Source organism: Ranitomeya variabilis, chromosome 8 (assembly GCF_051348905.1).
Source record: "Ranitomeya variabilis isolate aRanVar5 chromosome 8, aRanVar5.hap1, whole genome shotgun sequence".
NCBI lineage: Eukaryota > Metazoa > Chordata > Amphibia > Anura > Dendrobatidae > Ranitomeya > Ranitomeya variabilis.
The window spans coordinates 21129649-21152926 of NC_135239.1; the positions used below are offsets into that span (position 1 = coordinate 21129649).

The window sequence follows — 23278 nt, forward strand, 5'->3', positions numbered from 1 at the left end:
ATGAAATATGCCATAAATGTGTTGTTGGTGGCGGTCTGACCCCTGGCACCACATATGCGCAATTCATTGTTTTACTGCTTCTTCTGTACTAAGGCCGGTTTCACACGTCAGTGGCTCCGGTACGTGTGGTGACAGTTTTCTCACGTACCGGAGACACTGACTCACGTAGACACATTAAAATCAATGTGTCTCTGCACATGTCAGCGTGTTTTCACGGACCGTGTGTCCGTTTGAAAAACACGGAGACATGTCAGTGTTCGTGGGAGCGCACGGATCACATGGACCCATTAAAGTCAATGGGTCCGTGTACCATGCAGGAGACAGCGCTACAGTAAGCGCTGTCCCCCCAGCGTGGTGCTGAAGCCGTCATTCATTTCTTCTCTCCAGCAGCGTTCGCTGGAGAGAAGGAATGAAAAATCAATGTTTTTTTTTTTTTTTTGCGGTTGAAATAAAGTTCCCGGTAACCAACCCCCAACCCCGGCACCACGTGACCGCTCATACAGGACAAGCTGCGGCGCTGAGAGGAAGCATCGAGGGAGCTGGGTGAGTATTTTATTTCCAGCGGGCGGGCGCACAGGGGGTGGGAGGGGGGAGGTTGCCGGGAACTTGATTTTAACCAGAAAAAAAATAAAAAAAACAATGATTTTTTCATTCCTTCTCTCCAGCGAACGCTGCTGGGAAGAAGGAATGAATTCCGGCTTCAGCACCAGATGCAGGGGACAGCGCTTATCTCTAGCGCTGTCTCCTGCACGGTCCGTGTGGTCCTCAGTGGGCACACGGCTGCCGCACGTGTGCCACACTGATGTGCCACGTGAGCACACGGACACGGATAACTCCGGTACCGATTTTTTTCCGGTACCGGAATTATCTGGACGTGTGAGACTGGCCTAATAGGAGACATGTACCCTCAGGGTATGTTTACACAGGGCATTTTTGAAGCCTTTTATTCTGCATGAAAAAAGCAGGTGTTGGCAGGAAAAAAACCTGCATACATTATGCACAATTTTTGTGCTTTTTATGCATTTTTACTTGCATTTTTATTAGACATTCATTTTAGTGGGTGAAAAATACTGCAAAAATGCTGAAAGAATTGACGTTCTTCAGATTTGAAAAACGCATAGATGGTTTAAAAAGGCAAGGAGAAAAACACAGACATTCTGGAAACTACATTCATTATGCTGAGACTATAAATCACGGCAATTTTTTGCAGACAAAAATGCTGCACCTAGTGAATGTGTGAACAAGCCCTTATTTCTCGGAAGCGGCAGTCTCAGAGGGGACCTTCTGTGGTTGTTACATGTGATCCTTTCCACCAGTTGTACTTTTCATCTTCTTGACCTCCTTGCGGGACTCTGTTCAGGGGCTGGAAATCCTGTCCACATTCTAATCCAGCACAAACGGAAGAGGCACCTGCTGTTTGTTGACTGCCGCCGATGACACCCACATATATCAGAGGGCAACAAGAGTGCACGGACCGGGAGAACTTCCAGCGCCTTTCCTCTTCCTTCCGATATATGAAACAAAGATTTCATATCAGCTGCTACTCAACAGCCCGTGGGGAAGGCAGAAATGATGAGCGCGTGAACTAAAGAAATATGGGGCCTATTCTAGTCCAGAGTGGAGGTAGAGGACTGAGCCCGACGGACATCCATGAGGCACTTTTAGATTCACATTCCAATAATATTCCACCTATTTTAAAGTGTATCTGTCACTAATTCAAATTGTATATGTTATTAAATAGTTCTCTAAGGGTATGTGTCCACGTTCAGGATTGCATCAGGATTTGGTCAGGATTTTTCATCAGTATTTGTAAGCCAAAACCAGGAGTGGGTGATTAATACAGAAGTGGTGCATATGTTTCTTTTATACTATTCCTCTAATTGTTCCACTCCTGGTTTTGGCTTACAAATACTGATGGAAAATCCTGACCAAATCCTGATGCAATCCTGAACGTGGACACATACCCTAGGGGTGAGTGTCCATGGTAAGTAAACGCTGCGTGATTGACGCTGCAGCGTCAAACACGCAGCGTCCAGATGTTCCAGCATAGTGGAGGGGATTTGTTGAAATCCCGTGTCCACTATGCGTGGAAACCCGCACGCGGCGGCCCTGCGACTCCGGACATGCTGCGCGTCTTTTCAGATTGCAGCATGTCCGTACACCTTGCGGGGACGCAGCGTCCCCGCAAGGCATATCACAGGGCCCTATGGCGAGGGGTGCGATGATCCCGGATGTGTACTGTACACATCCGGCACCATCGCGTCCCAGAAAGGGGGCGGGGCTTATCGCCGAGCGGTTTCGCCGCTCCGACGATACCGCCGGCCATCCTGAGCGTGGACACGCACCCTGAGGGTATGTTTCCACGTTCAGGAAACGCTGCGTTTTTTACGCTGCGTTTTTCCGCAGCGTTAAAAACGCAGCGTCCAGATGTTACAGCATAGTGGAGGGGATTTCATGAAATCCCGACTCCACTATACGTTAAAAAACGCATGCGTTTTTGCCGCGAAAACGCATGCGTGGTGCGTTTTTTCGAAACGCAGCATGTTGCTACTATGAGCAAAACACGCAGGTACACCGCAGGTGACCTGCCAGTGACCTCAGGTGCAGTTTTGGTCAGGATTTTACCTGCATAAAATCCTGACCAAAGCCTGAAGCAAAACTGAACGTGGAAACATACCCTTAGACTTGGTGAGGCTGGTGTACTTACTGTGAAAAATCCATATCATAATAGATATAGAATTTTTTTTAAAGTTCTTTTTGCTCCTGTGGTCATCACCATAAAGTGGGGTATTTTAAGGGCAGGAGTGTGCCAGTAACTATCATGACTTGCAATGGTTTCACACCAATTCTATGTGAAGCACATAAAAATCATGTGTTTTATCTGAACTTGATGCCGATCCACGGCAAGAAAACTATTTTCATGTGCTTCGCATAGACTTAGTGTAAAACGCTGCATGTTGCAGACGTTTTTTTTCGCACAGTTATCAGCGATGTGGCACGCTACCTTCCTACAAAAGCCAGATGAAAACCCATCCTTCTTTTACAAATATTTCACTCACTGGATTTATTCACCATGGTATTAGCTGCCCTATTTCTAAATACTGATGGAAGAAGCTATCTATACTCTCCGAGACACCGTTCAAAGGGAAGTGTCATTTTGACTGAAAGCGATCATAAAAAGAGAGGAAAAAAAACCATCAATGCAATGTTTTCTTGGATTGCACTCATTTGATTTATACGCTCAATGTGCGTGATCCCTAAGACCCAGTTACCAGACATTTATGGCATATCCTGTGAAGAGTGAACCAGTTTTATTTCATTTGTTTTTTAAGAAAAACGTTGTAATATTTAATGACATTACTGTTAATAACCCCCTGATACAGATTCAAAATATTGCTACCGTTTAAGCAATCAATCTACAGAAATTGGAGCATAAATTAATTAAGTAACACTATGTGTAATATACATGTTACAATGATAAACTCTAACAAATACTGCACAATGTAAAATAAATACTTTGTTACTATTATACATATTTTAGTGGTTCATTCTTGGGGGTGGTGCTTGGAACACAAAGACGCAGGGTTTCTTATATATCACACATGGAATAGCGTTTATTTCCTCTGTTTGTACAGTACAGAAAATAAAACTATACGCATAAAATCCCTTATCCAAAACAACAGAATAATATGGAGGGGACATCTACATAGAAACATGAATTGCAAACTATGTGGATGAGTAATGATACATAGCAAATAAAGACGAGCAGTGTGAAGTAAAACCCAGCAAAGAGCAGGGGGTAAAAACACCCAAAATATACACTGACTAGTCAGTAAGCAAAGAAAACAGATACATAAAGGTAAATACAACACAACCGCCAAAGTCAGCCACAAATAATGTGGGTAAGTAGTAACACGCAGCAATAAATATGGGATTTACCTTAAGTACTGCTTTCTAGTTTCTGTCCTTACTCAGTGTATATTTTGGGTGATTTTGCACTACCCTTTTATAATATGCCTGTCAGTGTAGATGATTTATTTACTATGCATCATTACTTATACATGTAGTTTGCAGCTCCTATTTCTGTGTGGATGTGCCCTATATATTATTCTCTGTTTTTAAAGTTTTTTTTATATGTACTATAATAAAAATTATTTAGTTTACATTTACTATCTATGCGTATGTGCACACGTTGCGGATTCGTTTGCTGATCTTTCCGCGTGAATTCTGCAGAATCCGCAGGTAAAATGACCTGCGTTTTACCTGCTGATTCCCTGCAGGTTTTCCGTGGATTTTGTGCGGATTTTGCCTGAGTTTTTACACCTGCAGATTCCTAAAAAGGAATGGGTATAAAACGCTGCGGAATCCGCACAAAGAATTGACATGCTGCGGAAAATAATCCGCAGTGTTTCCGCGCTGTTTTTTCCGCAGCATGTGCACTTTCGGATTTGGTTTTCCATAGGTTTACATGCACACCGCATGGAAAACTGCTCCGGATCCGCAGCAAAATCCGCAACGTGTGCACATACCCTTATGGTTTGCAACATTTGTAGATTTTTATTTTGATTTAAACACTGTATTGGATATGATCCCTTCCATTTCCGCGGTGGTCCCATTGTCCTGACCCGTCTTCTTGTAATTAACATCCATTCATTATAGTCTGATATTCCCTCTGGTGCTTGTAGAGTTTCAGAAATACTTGATACTTTTTCTCATAGAATCTGCTCAACAGAAAACACGTGAACATAGATTAGTCCTACTCATCAGTGACAGTACTATAGAAATTAGCTTTATACTCTAATGGGCTGTTGCTAAAAAGTGGTTCAACTTCTTAAAGTAGACCTGTCACCTTCCATAAATGTGTTTTTTTGGTTGTTCTTGGAGCCAGCGTTGTTTTTCTTTTGTTCCTGCACCTCTCCATTTTTCTTCCCACTGTATAAATGTAGTCTTTTTAGCCAAATAAGTGTGGTCATCAAGAAGACGACCACAGACATTTTTTTTTACATTTAATGAGCCAGATTCGTCAAAATGGCACACATGGTTGAGGAATTGACTGCAAATTCAACATAGACTTTGTACCAACTTTTTGGGCAAAAAGTGGCCTGTTTCAGGCTGCCGTCACACTAGCAGTATTTGGTCAGTATTTTACATCAGTATTTCTCAGCCAAAACCAGAAGTGGGTGATAAATGCAGAAGTGGAGCATATGTTTCTATTATACTTTTCCTTTATTTGTTCCACTCCTGGTTTTGGCTGAGAAATACTGATGTAAAATACTGACCAAATACTGCTAGTGTGACGGCAGCCTCAAAATGTGGCAAAATGGGACTTTTTTTTTTGCTTGGGCAAATTGAATAATTAATAGGGTGCACCATAATAAAAAAAAGGCGCAGAACACACCAAAGTACACAAAAGAAAAACAGGCGCGAAGGCAACGATGAATGGAACTTCACAATCTGCCACTAGATGGCGATCAGGTTTCACTAATAGCAGAGGTAATGAGTTTGGCCCTCAGTAATTGTGCAGCAGGGTGGAGTATTATTTGCGGAAATGAGTCCCAGTGAACCATTCACAGACCAGTTATTCACTCCTCATCATTGCTTTCATATACTGGTGTGTGCCTTGCAGGTGCTCAGATGAGGGGCTCTGTGTTTTATAGGAACCACGGTAATTGCATTACTGGAAAAAATACCTTTTGTGTTCAGAGTTTGGAAGGACAATCTTTCCAACCTTGGCCATTTTCTGCATTGCTTCCTGTTAACAGAGAGAAAACCAGAATTGGTAGGGCAACTGCGCTTGCTGTAAATGTAAAAAGTTTACTAATCAACAGTGGGGGACAAGTCATTAGAAAATTGCTCAGTTTCTGACTCAATCGCAGGACTGACCTGTAACTACTGAGGTCGGAAGGTCGGAGCAAGAATCTACACTGACGGGAAAAAAAAGAGTAACAATGTTTGGAAGTTCTTAATCCACTACAGCTTGATTGTCAGACTCCCATCATTTTATCGACAATCATCTTTTCTATCTCATGCATCAATTTGACTTGCAGCTATTTAGCATACAATTAGTTATGCAGATTCTCGTCATGTCCCTGCATTGTTATTTTTTTTTTCCTTGTGGTGGAATAATCTTTTCCTATCTGAATACTACAAATTATTATTATTTATTTACTATTATTATTCCATGGCGTGTTACATGTGAGGAGGGGTATACATAATAAAAAAACAAGTACAATAATCTTAAACAATACAAGTCCCGTCTGGTACAGAAGGAGAGAGGTCATTGGTTTGAATTGAGGAACAGCCATGAAGAAAATTTCCCAAGAAAAGAGAAACCGCATCATTGAGCTCATCGATGGCGGTGGCACTTGATGCCTGTGGCCATAGAATGGCGGAATACTGGGGAGGAAAGAAGAGAACAGTAATGCGCACATGCAACATTTCCTCTCCAGCAGTCGACACAGGGACAGAATGGGAAGAGGTCATTTACATAAACGGATAAAAGATGATTTATCAACAATAAGGCGTCTGATATGAGACACACAGAGATGACTTTCTCAGCAGTCTATAGCCTGTATGCCCGTATTAATTGTTTAGATATGTCAAACGGGGCACCAGATTCCCTTTAAGCCTACTTACATATCATCCTGTGTAAAAATGTGCTGCCGAGAACATTTTTATTCTACGCACACAAAGCAATCATATGAAAAATTGCTTTGTGCCCATGAAAGTGCTGTTGGCGGGTCTAATCAGGCCACGGCTCGTCACTGTAGGTAAGACTGGAAAACATCTTTGTCCTCCTCCTTTTAATCTAAATTATTGGGAAAGGGGGATGATTTGAAGAATAAAAATGAAAAATAAATTGGCATTACCATATCCGCAAAAGTCTGATCTATTAAAATATTATGTTATACAAACCTCACAGCAAACGGTGTGAAAAAAAAAAATGCTAGAAAAAATAAATGAAATAAAATGAAGTAAAAAGAAATAAAAAAAAGTTAGCGGTACCTCAAAGTAGTAACAATAAATACTACAGCACACTCCATAAAAAAACAAACCCATACACCGCTCTATCAATAAAATAAAACAGTTATGAGTCTCAGAATATGGTAACACAAACCACATTTTTATTTTATTTAATCACTTTTTTAATTTTAGAAAAAGTTAAAAAAAAAAAAAAGAATATATAAATTAAAAAAAATTGGATATTCTCTTAATCAAAGCATTTTTCCCCTGCTGTGAATGATAAAATGTAATTATGTTTCCTTTCTTTTTACCCCACATTTAAAAAAAATATTTCAATACAGAAAAAATAATTGATGACATTAAGAACAACAACAGCATCTTCCAAAAAAATAAAACAAAGCACCGGGAATGTGAAGATGGAAGGACGAGAATCAGGAAGATGTTAAAGGGAATCTTCATCTCTTTACATCATGATTTTTACATTTGATTCAAGAATGTTTATGTTTGATCCATTTCTTAATATTTCATTATAGAGGTTAGAGCTCCATTTTTTCCTCTTGCTACTGTATAGACATAGGGAAATTTTAATATCACTGTTGTAAATCTAGAGAGGGTAAACTAGATGACACAGAAAATGTGGCACACGCTGTAGGATGATTTTGACACATCTTGCTAGACATGGCAGACGCTTCATTATGACACCTCTTGGTTTGCTTGGTATGCCATTAGCAGACCTAGAATGCTTTATGCCATGACCCCCTTTTAGATACTTTTCAAAAATATCTAAAAAGTGACTAAATTACATAATAAATTTGACTCACAAGTACAACATTTTTTTGCAAGTTGTTCCAGAATTCTAGTAAATCTCCTCCATAAAGTCAAATTATTTTCTTTATCCTGAAGCCACCACTAGGAATCCCATCCACTATGCTGTCACAGCTCTCCACTGCGGGTTGGACACTACATAAATACGCAGCATCAAACCTGCAGTAGTTCCCGATGGTGGGCACATACTCTAATAAATCTGTATACAGTGAGCTCCCTCTAGTGGTGGCTGTGTACATCTGTATGTAGTGAGCTCCCCATAGTTGTGACTGTATAAATCTGTATGCAGTGAGCTCCCTCTAGTGGTGGCTGTATACATCTGTATGTAGTGAGCTCCCCATAGTGGTGACTGTCTAAATCTGTATGCAGTGAGCTCCCTCTAGTGGTGACTAGTGTTGAGCGATACCGTCCGATACTTGAAAGTATCGGTATCGGAAAGTATCGGCCGATACCGGCAAAGTATCGGATCCAATCCGATACCGATACCCGATACCAATACAAGTCAATGGGACTCAAGTATCGGACGGTATTCCTGATGGTTCCCAGGGTCTGAAGGAGAGGAAACTCTCCTTCAGGCCCTGGGAACCATATTAATGTGTAAAATAAAGAATTAAAATAAAAAATATCGCTATACTCACCTGTCCGACGCAGCCGGGACCTCAGCGAGGGAACCGGCAGCGTTGTTTGTTTAAATTTCGCGCTTTTACTTAGTTACGTGAAGTCCCGGCTTGTGATTGGTCAGGGCGGCCATGTTGCCGGGACGCGGACCAATCACAGCAAGCCGTGACGAAATTACGTCACGGCTTGCTGTGATTGGTCCGCGTCCCGGCAACATGGCCGCCATTAACCAATCACAAGCCGTGACGTCACGGGAGGCTGGACATGCGCGTATTTTGAAAAGCGCGCGTGTCCAGCCTCCAGTGACGTCCCGGCTTGTGATTGGTTAATGGCGGCCATGTTGCCGGGACGTCACTGGAGGCTGGACACGCGCGCTTTTCAAAATACGCGCATGTCCAGCCTCCCGTGACGTCCCGGCTTGTGATTGGTTAATGGCGGCCATGTTGCCGGGACGTCACTGGAGGCTGGACACGCGCGCTTTTCAAAATACGCGCATGTCCAGCCTCCCGTGACGTCCCGGCTTGTGATTGGTTAATGGCGGCCATGTTGCCGGGACGTCACTGGAGGCTGGACACGCGCGCTTTTCAAAATACGCGCATGTCCAGCCTCCCGTGACGTCCCGGCTTGTGATTGGTTAATGGCGGCCATGTTGCCGGGACGTCACTGGAGGCTGGACACGCGCGCTTTTCAAAATACGCGCATGTCCAGCCTCCCGTGACGTCCCGGCTTGTGATTGGTTAATGGCGGCCATGTTGCCGGGACGTCACTGGAGGCTGGACACGCGCGCTTTTCAAAATACGCGCATGTCCAGCCTCCCGTGACGTCACGGCTTGTGATTGGTTAATGGCGGCCATGTTGCCGGGACGCGGACCAATCACAGCAAGCCGTGACGTAATTTCGTCACGGCTTGCTGTGATTGGTCCACGTCCCGGCAACATGGCCGCCCTGACCAATCACAAGCCGGGACTTCACGTAACCAAGTAAAAGCGCGAAATTTAAACAAACAACGCTGCCGGTTCCCTCGCTGAGGTCCCGGCTGCGTCGGACAGGTGAGTATAGCGATATTTTTTATTTTAATTCTCTTTTTTACACATTATTACATTAATGTTGTTGCGATACCCGATACCCGATACCACAAAAGTATCGGATCTCGGTATCGGAAATTCCGATACAGCAAGTATCGGCCGATACCCGATACTTGCAGTATCGGAAGGCTCAACACTAGTGGTGACTCTATAAATCTGTATCTAGTGAGCTCCCTCTAGTGGTAGCTGTATACATCTGTATACTGTATAGTGAGCTCCCCATAGTGGTGACTGTATAAATCTGTATGCAGTGAGCTCCCTCTAGTGGTGGCTGTATACATCTGTATGTAGTGAGCTCCCCATAGTGGTGACTGTATAAATCTGTATGCAGTGAGCTCCCTCTAGTGGTGACTCTATAAATCTGTATCTAGTGAGCTCCCTCTAGTGGTGGCTGTATACATCTGTATATAGTGAGCTCCCCATAGTGGTGACTGTATAAATCTGTATGCAGTGAGCTCCCTCTAGTGGTGGCTGTATACATCTGTATGTAGTGAGCTCCCCATAGTGGTGACTGTATAAATCTGTTTGCAGTGAGCTCCCTCTAGTGGTGGCTGTATATATCTGTATGTAGTGAGCTCCCCATAGTGGTGACTGTATAAATCTGTATGCAGTGAGCTCCCTCTAGTGGTGACTCTATAAATCTGTATCTAGTGAGCTCCCTCTAGTGGTGGCTGTATACATCTGTATATAGTGAGCTCCCCATAGTGGTGACTGTATAAATCTGTATGCAGTGAGCTCCCTCTAGTGGTGGCTGTATGCATCTGTATGTAGTGAGCTCCCCATAGTGGTGACTGTCTAAATCTGTATGCAGTGAGCACCCTCTAGTGGTGACTCTATAAATCTGTATGCAGTGAGCTCCCTCTAGTGGTGGCTGTATACATCTGTATATAGTGAGCTCCCCATAGTGGTGACTGTATAAATCTGTTTGCAGTGAGTTCTCTCTAGTGGTGGCTGTATACATCTGTTTGCAGTGAGCTCCCTCTAGTGGTGGCTGCAGAAACAATTTTGCAAACATTTAATTACATTCTGGAACTGCTGAACATGTAGAACCAGCCATAGATTTGGATTTGTGCTAGCTTGTTCCCAACTAGGCAGGTTATCACCATCGCACAGAACAGGTCATAACTTACTGATTGCTGGGGGTCCTCCCCCTGGGACCCTCATCGATCCAGATCCTAATTTCTGAACTATACCATTAAAATGGAATAGTGGCTGTCAATTTGTGTTGTGGCCCCATCTAGGGATCGATAGGGGTTCCCAGTGGTTGCACCCTGAGCAATTAGCAAGTTATTAACTTTCCTGTAGATAGCTGATGATCCCCAATTAGTATTAACGATTTAACTACGGCCATTTTTGCTTTTCCTAAGACAGATGTAACGAAGAACTGGCTAAATAGACTATTAAACAACTTCTGGACAATTCAAGAGATTTTTATCTTAAAGGGGAATAACCTTTTAATACCTGTAACACCTTGTACCTTGTAACCCCTTCTCATTTACAGCACCATGAAATCAATGGTGTTATATAAATACCGTAAATAATAATAATACCTAAAAATGGAGGCAAGAGATATAATTGTGTTGTGTCCCTCATTAGATTTTTCCATCTGTCTTTGTGGGTTCACAATTGAACATGACGCATAACACTTGTGACAGCTCATTAAACATAACATGACCCTATTAACACCCACGTCCAGGTTAAATATTAAATCCTACATAGGGAGACATTGTAAGGGGCTGAATGGACACTCTAGCCACTCACAAAGCCCTCATTCTTCATGAGGGTTCTTACAGTTTTAGATAGATCCTTTTTTTCTTATTTTTCGGTTGCACAATGCGCTCCTATAAATAAACACGGGGAGTGTAGACTTCTAAGCAAGTGGACGGGGTCAGCACAGAACAAGAAGTTGATGACCAGCACTGAGCATAAAGGGGTTTATTCAGCACTTCAGGCCCCGCTTGTTGTGTCGCGGCTTGGCCTGAGGCAAGTAAACAAAGACCGCTCAGCGACTTCTGTGCCCCAAGAAAGAAGAAAACAATTCACCCAAATATCACTGGTGATGATTCATCTAAAAACAGATTCACAAGGGGAGAAGACATCAGGGAAAGTTTCCTTGTTCTTTAATCATAATCTGGGGGAGTTTACAGTATAACTGGTGATCCAGAAAATTAAAGAGCAACTCCAATCACTAAGAGTAATTATATAGTTAGAGAAAAAGGACGAGCACATCTAAGCTAGTGTGAACAGGTGCCAACCAAAACGTATAACTTGAAAAACTGTAAGGTTGCACCATGAATTACTAAGAATGATTACTTAAGTTATAAGTTTTTTGGTTGGCACCTGTTCACACTAGCTTAGATGTGCTGCTTTTTTATCTACAGTATGTGTATCAAGCCCTTTTTGAACATGTGCACTCCCACTCCCATCACCCACAGGTAATTTTAAGTAGTTAGCTGGTCCATTCCTGCCCCACAAATTGTAGGCTTTTTTTGCCCAGGAGAGGTGACATATCAGGACAGGGACCCAACTTTGAAGGACGCCTTGACTTTGGCAGTTGGGCTCACATATATCATCCAACCAATGCGCTACATACCTTCTTTTTTATTGTATTTTTGCAGATGAATATTTCTTATATACATTATATAGTTTTTTTCTTCCCATTTTCTATGGCAGCAATACAGTTTGTACAAGAATATAACTACTATAATACTGCTCCTATGTACAAGAATATAACTACTATAATACTGCTCCTAAGTACAAGAATATAACTACTATAACACTGCTCCTATGTACAAGAATATAACTACTATAATACTGCTCCTATGTACAAGAATATAACTACTATAATACTGCCCCTATGTACAAGAATATAGCTACTATAATACTGCTCCTATGTACAAGAATATAACTAATATAATACTGCTCCTATGTACAAGAATATAACTACTATAATACTGCTCCTATGTACAAGAATATAACTACTATAATACTGCTCCTATGTACAAGAATATAACTACTATAATACTGCCCCTATGTACAAGAATATAGCTACTATAATACTGCTCCTATGTACAAGAATATAACTAATATAATACTGCTCCTATGTACAAGAATATAACTACTATAATACTGCTCCTATGTACAAGAATATAACTACTATAATACTGCCCCATGTACAAGAATATAACTACTATAATACTGCTCCTATGTACAAGAATATAACTACTATAATACTGCCCCTATGTACAAGAATATAACTACTATAATGCTGCCCCTATGTACAAGAATATAACTACTATAATACTGCTCCTATGTACAAGAATATAACTACTATAATACTGCCCCCTATGTACAAGAATATAACTACTATAATACTGCTCCTATGTACAAGAATATAACTACTATAATACTGCTCCTATGTACAAGAATATAACTACTATAATACTACTCCTATGCACAAGAATATAACTACTATAATACTGCTCCTACGTACAAGAATATAACTACTATAATACTGCCCCTATGTACAAGAATATAGCTACTATAATACTGCTCCTATGTACAAGAATATAACTAATATAATACTGCTCCTATGTACAAGAATATAACTACTATAATACTGCTCCTATGTACAAGAATATAACTACTATAATACTGCCCCATGTACAAGAATATAACTACTATAATACTGCTCCTATGTACAAGAATATAACTACTATAATACTGCTCCTATGTACAAGAATATAACTACTATAATGCTGCCCCTATGTACAAGAATATAACTACTATAATACTGCTCCTATGTACAAGAATATAACTACTATAATACTGCCCCCTATGTACAAGAATATAACTACTATAATACTGCTCCTATGTACAAGAATATAACTACTATAATACTGCCCCTATGTACAAGAATATAACTACTATAATACTGCTCCTATGTACAAGAATATAACTACTATAATACTACTCCTATGTACAAGAATATAACTACTATAATACTGCCCCTATGTACAAGAATATAACTACTATAATACTGCTCCTATGTACAAGAATATAACTACTATAATACTGCTCCTATGTACAAGAATATAACTACTATAATACTGCTCCTATGTACAAGAATATAACTACTATAATACTACTCCTATGTACAAGAATATAACTACTATAATACTGCTACTATGTACAAGAATATAACTACTATAATACTGCCCCCTATGTACAAGAATATAACTACTATAATACTGCTCCTATGTACAAGAATATAACTACTATAATACTACTCCTATGTACAAGAATATAACTACTATAATACTGCTCCTATGTACAAGAATATAACTACTATAATACTGCCCGTATGTACAAGAATATAACTACTATAATACTGCCTCCAATGTGCACAAATATGACTATTCTAACTTCTGCATTGAATAAAACATTTTTTTGGCTAAGTGACAGCTTTCATCCTGTGACAATGCCATGTGGCATAATAAATGAGTGGGTAATGACTCCAGATATGGGGGACAGAGAAAAAAATAAAGCAACCAGGAACTGAATCAGAATATTAGATCAATAAGTACATACATTACTATGTCTTTTCATTTTAGGTTTGGGGTTGTCCGCTGGCGGATTCAGTCAGAAAAGGGCTCCTGGCGAGAACAGTATATAGGCCATTTGCAGCCCAAGATCTCCTAAAAATGAAAAATTCCACCTGTTTTGGAAGTAGAAATGGACCCCTTTACCTCTTGGGCCCCTGTGTGGCCGCACGGGTTGAACCAATGATATGTCTGCCCCTGACATTGTCTATTATGTTTTCTGAATTATCAGACTTCTTCCTTCATATCATATGCTTCATGTTAGTGAGTGTTTATAGGAAATCTTCATTAATCTGTGCATTCTGTTTCTTACTGCTCAAGTGGATTTTCTCTATTTGAATGTTTCCATTGGTTTCCATGGATACGGGACTGTAAATATTTGTGTCTACAGGGATTATACAATATCCTATTGCACTATAGAGTAAATACAAACCATGCCGGCCGCTGTCAGAGAAGGGTTATGCTCTGTGTGTTATGAGCCTGCCACATCTGGGAAGTGTTTAGAATATCCCCTGCTCCTCGGGAGACCAGTGTGGAGGAGGGAAACAATGTTTAGGAGATTCTTAAACTCTGTCTGAGAAAATGAAAACGAACCCAACCTTGATTCTGCCTGTGGTTAGTAATATGTATGTGAACTCTAATGGTACCAGTAAACTTAAAGCAGTGGCCCAGTAATGGTGGACATGAAAAAAGTACAGCGCCACAGTTTATGGTGACACCATTCACTGAAAATCCTGCTAGTGGTCTAGGTCAATGAAGGCAACATTTATGTTTCCTGGTGGTCTAGGGTAATGAAGGCAAAAATGTCTGCTTCCCGGGAAGTTAAGGTTAATAGGGGAATAAATTCCTGCTTCCCTGGTGGTTTAGAGTAATGAAGGTGCCAATGCCTGCTTCCCTGGTGGTCTAGGGTAATGAAAGTGCCAATGCCGGCTTCCCTGGTGGCTTAGGGTAATGAAGGTGCCAATGCCTGCTTCCCTGGTGGCTTAGGGTAATGAAGGTGCCAATGCCTGCTTCCCTGGTGGTCTAGGATAATGAAGGTGCCAATGCCTGCTTCCCTGGGGGCTTAGGGTAATGAAGGTGCCAATGCCTGCTTCCTTGGTGGTCTAGGGTAATGAAAGTGCCAATGCCTGCTTCCCTGGTGGTTTAGGGTAATGAAGGTGCCAATGCCCACTTCCCTCGTGGTTTAGGGTAATGAAGGTGTCAATGCCCTCTTCCCTGGTGGTTTAGGGTAAGAAGGTGCCAATGCCCTCTTCCCTAGTGATCTAGGGTAATGAAGGTGCCAATGCCTGCTCCCTGGTGGTTTAGGGTAATGAAGGTGCCAATGCCCGCTTCCCTGGTGGTTTAGGGTAATGAAGGTGTCAATGCCCTCTTCCCTGGTGGTCTAGGGTAATGAAGGTGCCAATGCCCTCTTCCCTGGTGGTTTAGGGTAATGAAGGTGTCAATGCCCTCTTCCCTGGTGGTTTAGGGTAATGAAGGTGCCAATGCCTGCTTCCCTGGTGGCTTAGGGTAATGAAGGTGCCAAGGCCTGCTTCCCTTGTGGTTTAGGGTAATGAAGGTGTCAATGCCCTCTTCCCTTGTGGTTTAGGGTAATGAAGGTGTCAATGCCCTCTTCCCTAGTGGTCTAGGGTAATGAAGGTGCCAATGCCGGCTTCCCTGGTGGTTTAGGGTAATGAAGGTGCCAAGGCCTGCTTCCCTGGTGGTTTAGGGTAATGAAGGTGCCAATGCCCTCTTCCCTTGTGGTTTAGGGTAATGAAGGTGTCAATGCCCTCTTCCCTGGTGGTTTAGGGTAAGAAGGTGCCAATGCCCTCTTCCCTGGTGGTTTAGGGCAATGAAGGTGCCAATGCCCTCTTCCCTGGTGGTTTAGGGCAATGAAGGTGTCAATGCCCTCTTCCCTGGTGGTTTAGGGTAATGAAGGTCTTCCCTGGTGGTTTAGGGTAATGAAGGTGCCAATGCCCTCTTCCCTGGTGGTTTAGGGCAATGAAGGTGTCAATGCCTGCTTCCCTGGTGGTTTAGGGTAATGAAGGTGTCAATGCCCTCTTCCCTGGTGGTTTAGGGCAATGAAGGTGTCAATGCCTGCTTCCCTGGTGGTTTAGGGTAATGAAGGTGCCAATGCCCTCTTCCCTGGTGGTTTAGGGCAATGAAGGTGTCAATGCCTGCTTCCCTGGTGGTTTAGGGCAATGAAGGTGTCAATGCCTGCTTCCCTGGTGGTTTAGGGTAATGAAGGTGTCAATGCCCTCTTCCCTGGTGGTTTAGGGTAATGAAGGTGCCAATGCCTGCTTCCCTGGTGGTTTAGGGTAATGAAGGTGCCAATGCCCTCTTCCCTGGTGGTTTAGGGTAATGAAGGTGTCAATGCCCTCTTCCCTGGTGGTCTAGGATAATGATAATGAAGGTGCCAATGCCCTCTTCCCTGGTGGTTTAGGGTAATGAAGGTGCCAATGCCCTCTTCCCTGGTGGTTTAGGGCAATGAAGGTGTCAATGCCTGCTTCCCTGGTGGTTTAGGGTAATGAAGGTGTCAATACCCACTTCCCTGGGGGTTTAGGGTAATAAATGTGCCAATGCCCTCATCCCTGGTGGTTTAGGGTAATGAAGGTGTCAATGCCCTCTTCCCTGGTGGTTTAGGGTAATGAACGTGTCAATGCCCTCTTCCCTGGTGGTTTAGGGTAATAAAGGTATCAATGCCCTCTTCCCTGGTGGTTTAGGGTAATGAAGGTATCAATACCCACTTCCCTGTTGGTTTAGGACAATGAAGATGTCAATGTCTGCTTCCCTGGATGTCTAGAGTAAAGAAAGCATAAATATCTGCTGTCCTGGTAGTCTAAGGTAATTAAGGAATTAATTCTGGCACCACCAGGACCCCTGACTCTGGACTATTGAAAGATTTTTTTAACTTTTCTTACGTTATCTCAAAGTTTTTTTTTTTTTTTAAATCCTGCAATTCTCTTTTCTAGTCAATACTTGTATACAGACACTGTTGCTAATCATCTGGATAACATCCATCAGCCCCGCACTAGCTCTGCTGTGCCACACAGGGGTCAGACTGTTCATCATAGTCCGGCCTGTGCAGTGTACATCCACACACTGTATGCTCGCTGACATCAAGAGTTTAGCATAAAATTCCTGAGGAAATGTGTTCCTGATAACCTGAGACCGAAAACCAAAGACTCATTTTTCCGCCACTTCATTTCCATTTTGGCTGAAATACTAATTATGTGACCCCCATGCATCTGCCATGAGAGCGCAGTGGAGTTGTGTTGAGGAAGTTTATCAAAACATCCCTGGCATTCCGCATTACAGGAATCCACAGTTGTATCAAATATCCCACAATGTAAATCTGATACGTTGTAGCTGTAAATTACAATCTGTAAATGTTCAGGAGTAACTAGAGCAGGGAAGCAGTGCTGCAGGTCAGCAAAGTGGAGTATACAGTAAGTGCCCATGCTGGCTTTTAATGTTAATTTTGGTACAAATTTGGTCCAATGTGTTTGGCCAGCTTAAGGCTACGTTCACACGATCCTTTTTTCACTGCGGATTTTTCAGGTCCTTTTTTTGGAAAATCCGCAGTGAAAACCGCAGTGCTTTTCACTGCGGTTTTTGATCCTTTTTCTACTGCGGATTCCACTGCGGGTTTCCAACTGCAGTTTCCTATTGGTGCTGCTGGAAACCCGCAGCGGAATCCGCAGAAAGAATAGACATGGTACTTCTTTTTTCCGCAGGCAAATCCGCGCGGATTTTCCTGGGGAAAAAAGGATCGTCGGCACAGCGGGTTTTGTTTTCCATTGGGTTACATTGTACTGTAACCTACATGGAAAAAAGGATGCGGATCCGCACCAAAAACCGCACCGTGTGAACGTAGCCTAAATGTACACTACCGCCTAGCTACAGATTTGCACAGAGTTCACCAACCTGTGCTAGCTACTGCCAGAGCATTATTCACAATCTGCCGGCTTTAGACCTGATTACCTAGCCTGTTTTTGTTTTTCTGTGCAGAGTTTGCTCTGGTGATTCACATGCTGGGAAGTGTAATCTTTAGATCACATACCGTAAAGCTAATGATAGACCTGCACTATAGGAGATCAGCTATACGAGTATATTTAATTGAGTGTATTTAATTCCTTATTATTGTACATTAGAAAAAAAATACCCAAACCAAGATCTATGCAGGAGATGTGTTGTAATGTACAGTGGCATGTAAAAGTTTGCGCACCCTTCGTCAAAATTACTGTTATTGTGAACAGTTAAGCAAGTTGAACATGAAATGATCTCTAAAATGCCTAAAGTTAAATATAACAAATTTCCTTTGTATTTTAGTTACAAAAAATATATATATTTATATATATATTTCATCTTTTACATTTTAAAAATTATAAAAAGGAAAATGGACAGATGCAAAAGTTTGCGCATCCTGCATGGTTAGTATCCAGTAGTACCCCCTTTTGAAAGCATTACAGCTTGTAAATGCTTTTTGTAGCCAGACAAGAGTCTTTTAATCCTTGTTTGAGGGATTTTCATCCGTTCTTCCTTGGATTTTTTTCCAGTTCTGTGAGATTCCTGGGTCATCTTGCATGCACTGCTATTATGAGGTCAAGCCACAGATTTTCAATGATGATCAGATCAGGGGACTGTGAGGGTCATTGTAAAATCTTCAGCTTGTGCCTTTTGAGGTCATCTATTGTGGATTTTGACATGTGTTTAGGATCATTATCCATTTGTAGAAGGCATCCTCTTTTCAACTTCAACTTTTGTACTGATGGTGTTATGTTTGCATCAAGAATTTGTTGAGATTTCATTGAATCCATTCTTACCTCTACTCATGAAATGTTCCCTGTGGCACTGGCTGCAAAACAACCCCAAAGCATGATTGATCCACCCCCATGCTTGACGGTTGGCAAGATGTTATTTTCCTGAAATTCCGGGCCCTTTTTTCTCCACACATGCCTTGATTATTGTGGCCAAAGACTTCGATTTTAACCTCATCTGTCCAGAGACTAGTTTCCAAAATACTTGTTACCAAACTGTATCAGGCTGGTTTAGATGTTCTTTTGCATACTTCCAGTGCATAATTTTATGTTGAGAATGCAGGAGAGGTTTTCTTCTGATGACTCTTTCATGAAAGTCATATTTTTGCAGGTATCTCTGAACAGTAGAACAATGTACCACAACTCCAGAGTTTGCTAAATCTTTCTGAAGGTCTTCTGCAGTCAAGCAAGGGTTCTGATTTGCCTCTCCAGCAATCCTACAAACAGCTCTCATTGAAATTTTGCTTGGTCTTCCAGACCTTATCTTGAACTCTGCTGTTCATGTTATCTGCCATTTCTTAATTACATTTTGACTGAGGAAAGAGCAATTTGAAAACACTTTGCTATCTTCTCATAGCTTTCGGCTTTGTGGCTCTCCACCATTTTCAGAGTGCTCGGCAGCTGCTTAGAAGATCCCTTGGCTGCAGTTTTTTGGCACACGGTTAGAGGAGGCTGGGTTTTTATAAGCTGAGAAATTTGCATCACCTGGCCTTTCCTAACAATGATGGTGAACAAGCTATAACCTTAACAGACTAATTAAGGTCTGAAACCTTGGTCAAAGTTATCTGAGCACAAAAATCTTCAAGGGAGCCCAAACTTTTTCATCGGCCCATTTTCCTATATGTAATTTTTTAAATGAAAAAAAACAAAAACAAAATGACAAGTACTGGATCAGTAATGTAATGTATGTACACAGTGCCTGCACCAGCAGAATAGTGAGTGCAGCTCTGGAGTATAATACATGAGGTAACTCAGTATCAGTACAGGATCAGTAATGTAATGTATGTACACAGTGCCTGCACCAGCACAATAGTGAGTGCAGCTCTGGAGTATAATACAGGATGTAACTCAGGATCAGTAATGTAATGTATGTACACAGTGACTGCACCAGCAGAATAGTGAGTGCAGCTCTGGAGTATAATACAGGATGTAACTCAGGATCAGTAATGTAATGTATGTACACAGTGACTCCACCAGCAGAATAGTGAGTGCAGCTCTGGAGTATAATACAGGATGTAACTCAGGATCAGTAATGTAATGTATGTACACAGTGACTGCACCAGCAGAATAGTGAGTGCAGCTCTGGAGTATAATACAGGATGTAACTCGGGATCAGTAATGTAATGTATGTACACAGTGACTGCACCAGCAGAATAGTGAGTGCAGCTCTGGAGTATAATACAGGAGGTAACTCAGGATCAGTAATGTAATGTATGTACACAGTGACTGCACCAGCAGAATAGTGAGTGCAGCTCTGGAGTATAATACAGGATGTAACTCAGGGTCAGTAATGTAATGTATGTACACAGTGACTGCACCAGCAGAATAGTGAGTACAGCTCTGGAGTATAATATGAGATACAACTCAGGATCAATACAATATAAGCAATGTATGTACACTTTTAATACCCTCAGTATACAGTTAGGTCCATATATATTTGGACAGAGACAACATTTTTCTAATTTTGATTATAGATATTACCACAATGAATTTTAGACAAAACAATTCCGATGCAGTTGAAGTTCAGACTTCCAGCTTTCATTTGAGGGTATCCACATTAAAATTGAATGAAGGGTTTAGGAGTTTCAGCTCCTTAACATGTGCCACCCTGTTTTTAAAGGGACCAAAAGTAATTGGACAGATTAAATAATTTTAAATAAAATGCTCATTTTTAGTACTTGGTTGAAAACCCTTAGTTGGCAATGACTGCCTGAAGTCTTGAACTCATGGACATCACCAGACGCTGTGTTTCCTCCTTTTTGATGCTCTGCCAGGCCTTCACTGCGGTGGTTTTCAGTTGCTGTTTGTTTGTGGGCCTTTCTGTCTGAAGTTTAGTCTTTAACAAGTGAAATGCTGCTCAATTGGGTTGAGATCAGGTGACTGACTTGGCCATTCCAGAATATTCCACTTATTTGCTTTAATAAACTCCTGGGTTGCTTTGGCTTTATGTTTTGGGTCATTGTCCATCTGTAGTATGAAACGACGACCAATCAGTTTGGCTGCATTTAGCTGGATCTGAGCACACAGTATGGCGGCTCTGAAGACCTCAGAATTCATTCCTGTGTCACATCATCAATAAACACTAATGACCCAGTGCCACTGGCAGCCATGCATGCCCAAGCCATCACACTGCCTCCGCCGTGTTTTACAGATGAGGTGGTATGCTTTGGATCATGAGCTGTACCACGCCTTCGCCATACTTTTCTCTTTCCATCATTCTGGTAGAGGTTGATCTTGGTTTCATCTGTCCATAGAATGTTCTTCCAGAACTGTGCTGGCTTTTTTAGATGTTTTTTTAGCAAAGTCCAGTCTAGCCTTTTTATTCTTGATGCTTATGAGTGGCTTGCACCGTGCAGTGAACCCTCTGTAGTTACTTTCATGCAGTCTTCTCTTTATGGTAGATTTGGATATTGATACGCCGACCTCCTGGAGAGTGTTGTTCACTTGGTTGGCTGTTGTGAAGGGGTTTCTCTTCACCATGGAGATTATTCTGTGATCATCCACCACTGTTGTCTTCCGTGGGCGCCCAGGTCTTTTTGCATTGATGAGTTCACCAGTGCTTTCTTTCTTTCTCAGGATGTACCAAACTGTAGATTTTGCCACTCCTAATATTGTAGCAATTTCTTGGATGGGTTTTTTTCTGTTTTCACAGCTTAAGGATGGCTTGTTTCATCTGCATAGAGAGTTCCTTAGACCGCATGTTTACTTCACAGCAAAACCTTCCAAATGCAAGCACCACACCTCAAATCAACTCCAGGCCTTTTATCTGCCTAATTGAGAATGACATGACGAAGGGATTGCCCACACCTGTCCATGAAATAGCCTTGGAGTCAATTGTCCAATTACTTTTGGTCCCTTTAAAAACAGGGTGGCACATGTTAAGGAGCTGAAACTCCTAAACCCTTCATCCAATTTTAATGTGGATACCCTCAACTGAAAGCTGAAAGTGTGAACTTCAACTGCATCTGAATTGTTTTGTTTAAAATTCATTGTGGTAATGTCTATAACCAAAATTAGAAAAATGTTGTCTCTGTCCAAATATATATGGTCCTAACTGTATAGATTAATCTGTATATGTAAATATCTGCCTTTAAAACCTATAAGTGGTTATAGTGTAAGTGGTTATAGTGGGTCCGTCTGAATCTTACAACTAGTGTTGAGCGATACCGTCCGATACTTGAAAGTATCGGTATCGGAAAGTATCGGCCGATACCGGCAAAGTATCGGATCCAATCCGATACCGATACCCGATACCAATACAAGTCAATGGGACTCAAGTATCGGACGGTATCCCTGATGGTTCCCAGGGTCTGAAGGAGAGGAAACTCTCCCTCAGGCCCTGGGAACCATATTAATGTGTAAAAGAAAGAATTAAAATAAAAAATATTGCTATACTCACCTCTCCGACGCAGCCTGCACCTCACCGAGGGAACCGGGAGCGTTCTTTGCTTAAAATTCGCGCGTTTACTTCCTTGCGTGAAGTCCCGGCTTGTGATTGGTCGCGTGCCGCCCATGTGGCCGCGACGCGACCAATCACAGCAAGCCGTGACGTAATTTCAGGTCCTTCAGGATTTTAAAATTACGTTCTGGCTTGTGATTGGTCGCGTCGCGGTCACATGGGCGACGCGACCAATCACAAGCCGTGACGTCACGGGAGGCTGGACACGCGCGCATTTTAAAATGCCTCCCGTGACGTCACGGCTTGTGATTGGTCGCGTCGCCCATGTGGCCGCGACGCGACCAATCACAGCAAGCCGTGACGTAATTTCAGGTCCTTCAGGATTTTAAAATTACGTTCTGGCTTGTGATTGGTCGCGTCGCGGCCACATGGGCGACGCGACCAATCACAAGCCGTGACGTCACGGGAGGCATTTTAAAATGCGCGCGTGTCCAGCCTCCCGTGACGTCACGGCTTGTGATTGGTCGCGTCGCCCATGTGGCCGCGACGCGACCAATCACAAGCCAGAACGTCATTTTAAAATCCTGAAGGACCTGAAATTATGTCACGGCTTGCTGTGATTGGTCGCGTCGCGGCCACATGGGCGGCACGCGACCAATCACAAGCCGGGACTTCACAGAAGGAAGTAAACGCGCGAATTTTAAGCAAAGAACGCTCCCGGTTCCCTCGGTGAGGTGCAGGCTGCGTCGGAGAGGTGAGTATAGCAATATT

General features: G+C 42.2%; 1 protein-coding gene across 2 annotated transcripts in view; it reads right to left on the reverse strand.

The window, feature by feature from the left end:
- Nucleotides 1–3296: 3296 nt before the first annotated feature.
- The window catches only part of FGGY (FGGY carbohydrate kinase domain containing), a 184919-nt gene continuing 164937 nt past the window's right edge, over nucleotides 3297–23278 (reverse strand). For both annotated transcript variants that reach the window (XM_077276886.1, XM_077276887.1), the window contains 2 exons: nucleotides 5691–5752; nucleotides 3297–4721 (listed from right to left, as the gene is read on the reverse strand). In XM_077276886.1, the coding sequence (XP_077133001.1) occupies nucleotides 4640–4721; nucleotides 5691–5752 (144 nt within the window). In that variant the 3' untranslated portion in view covers nucleotides 3297–4639. The remainder of the gene's footprint in view (nucleotides 4722–5690; nucleotides 5753–23278) is intronic.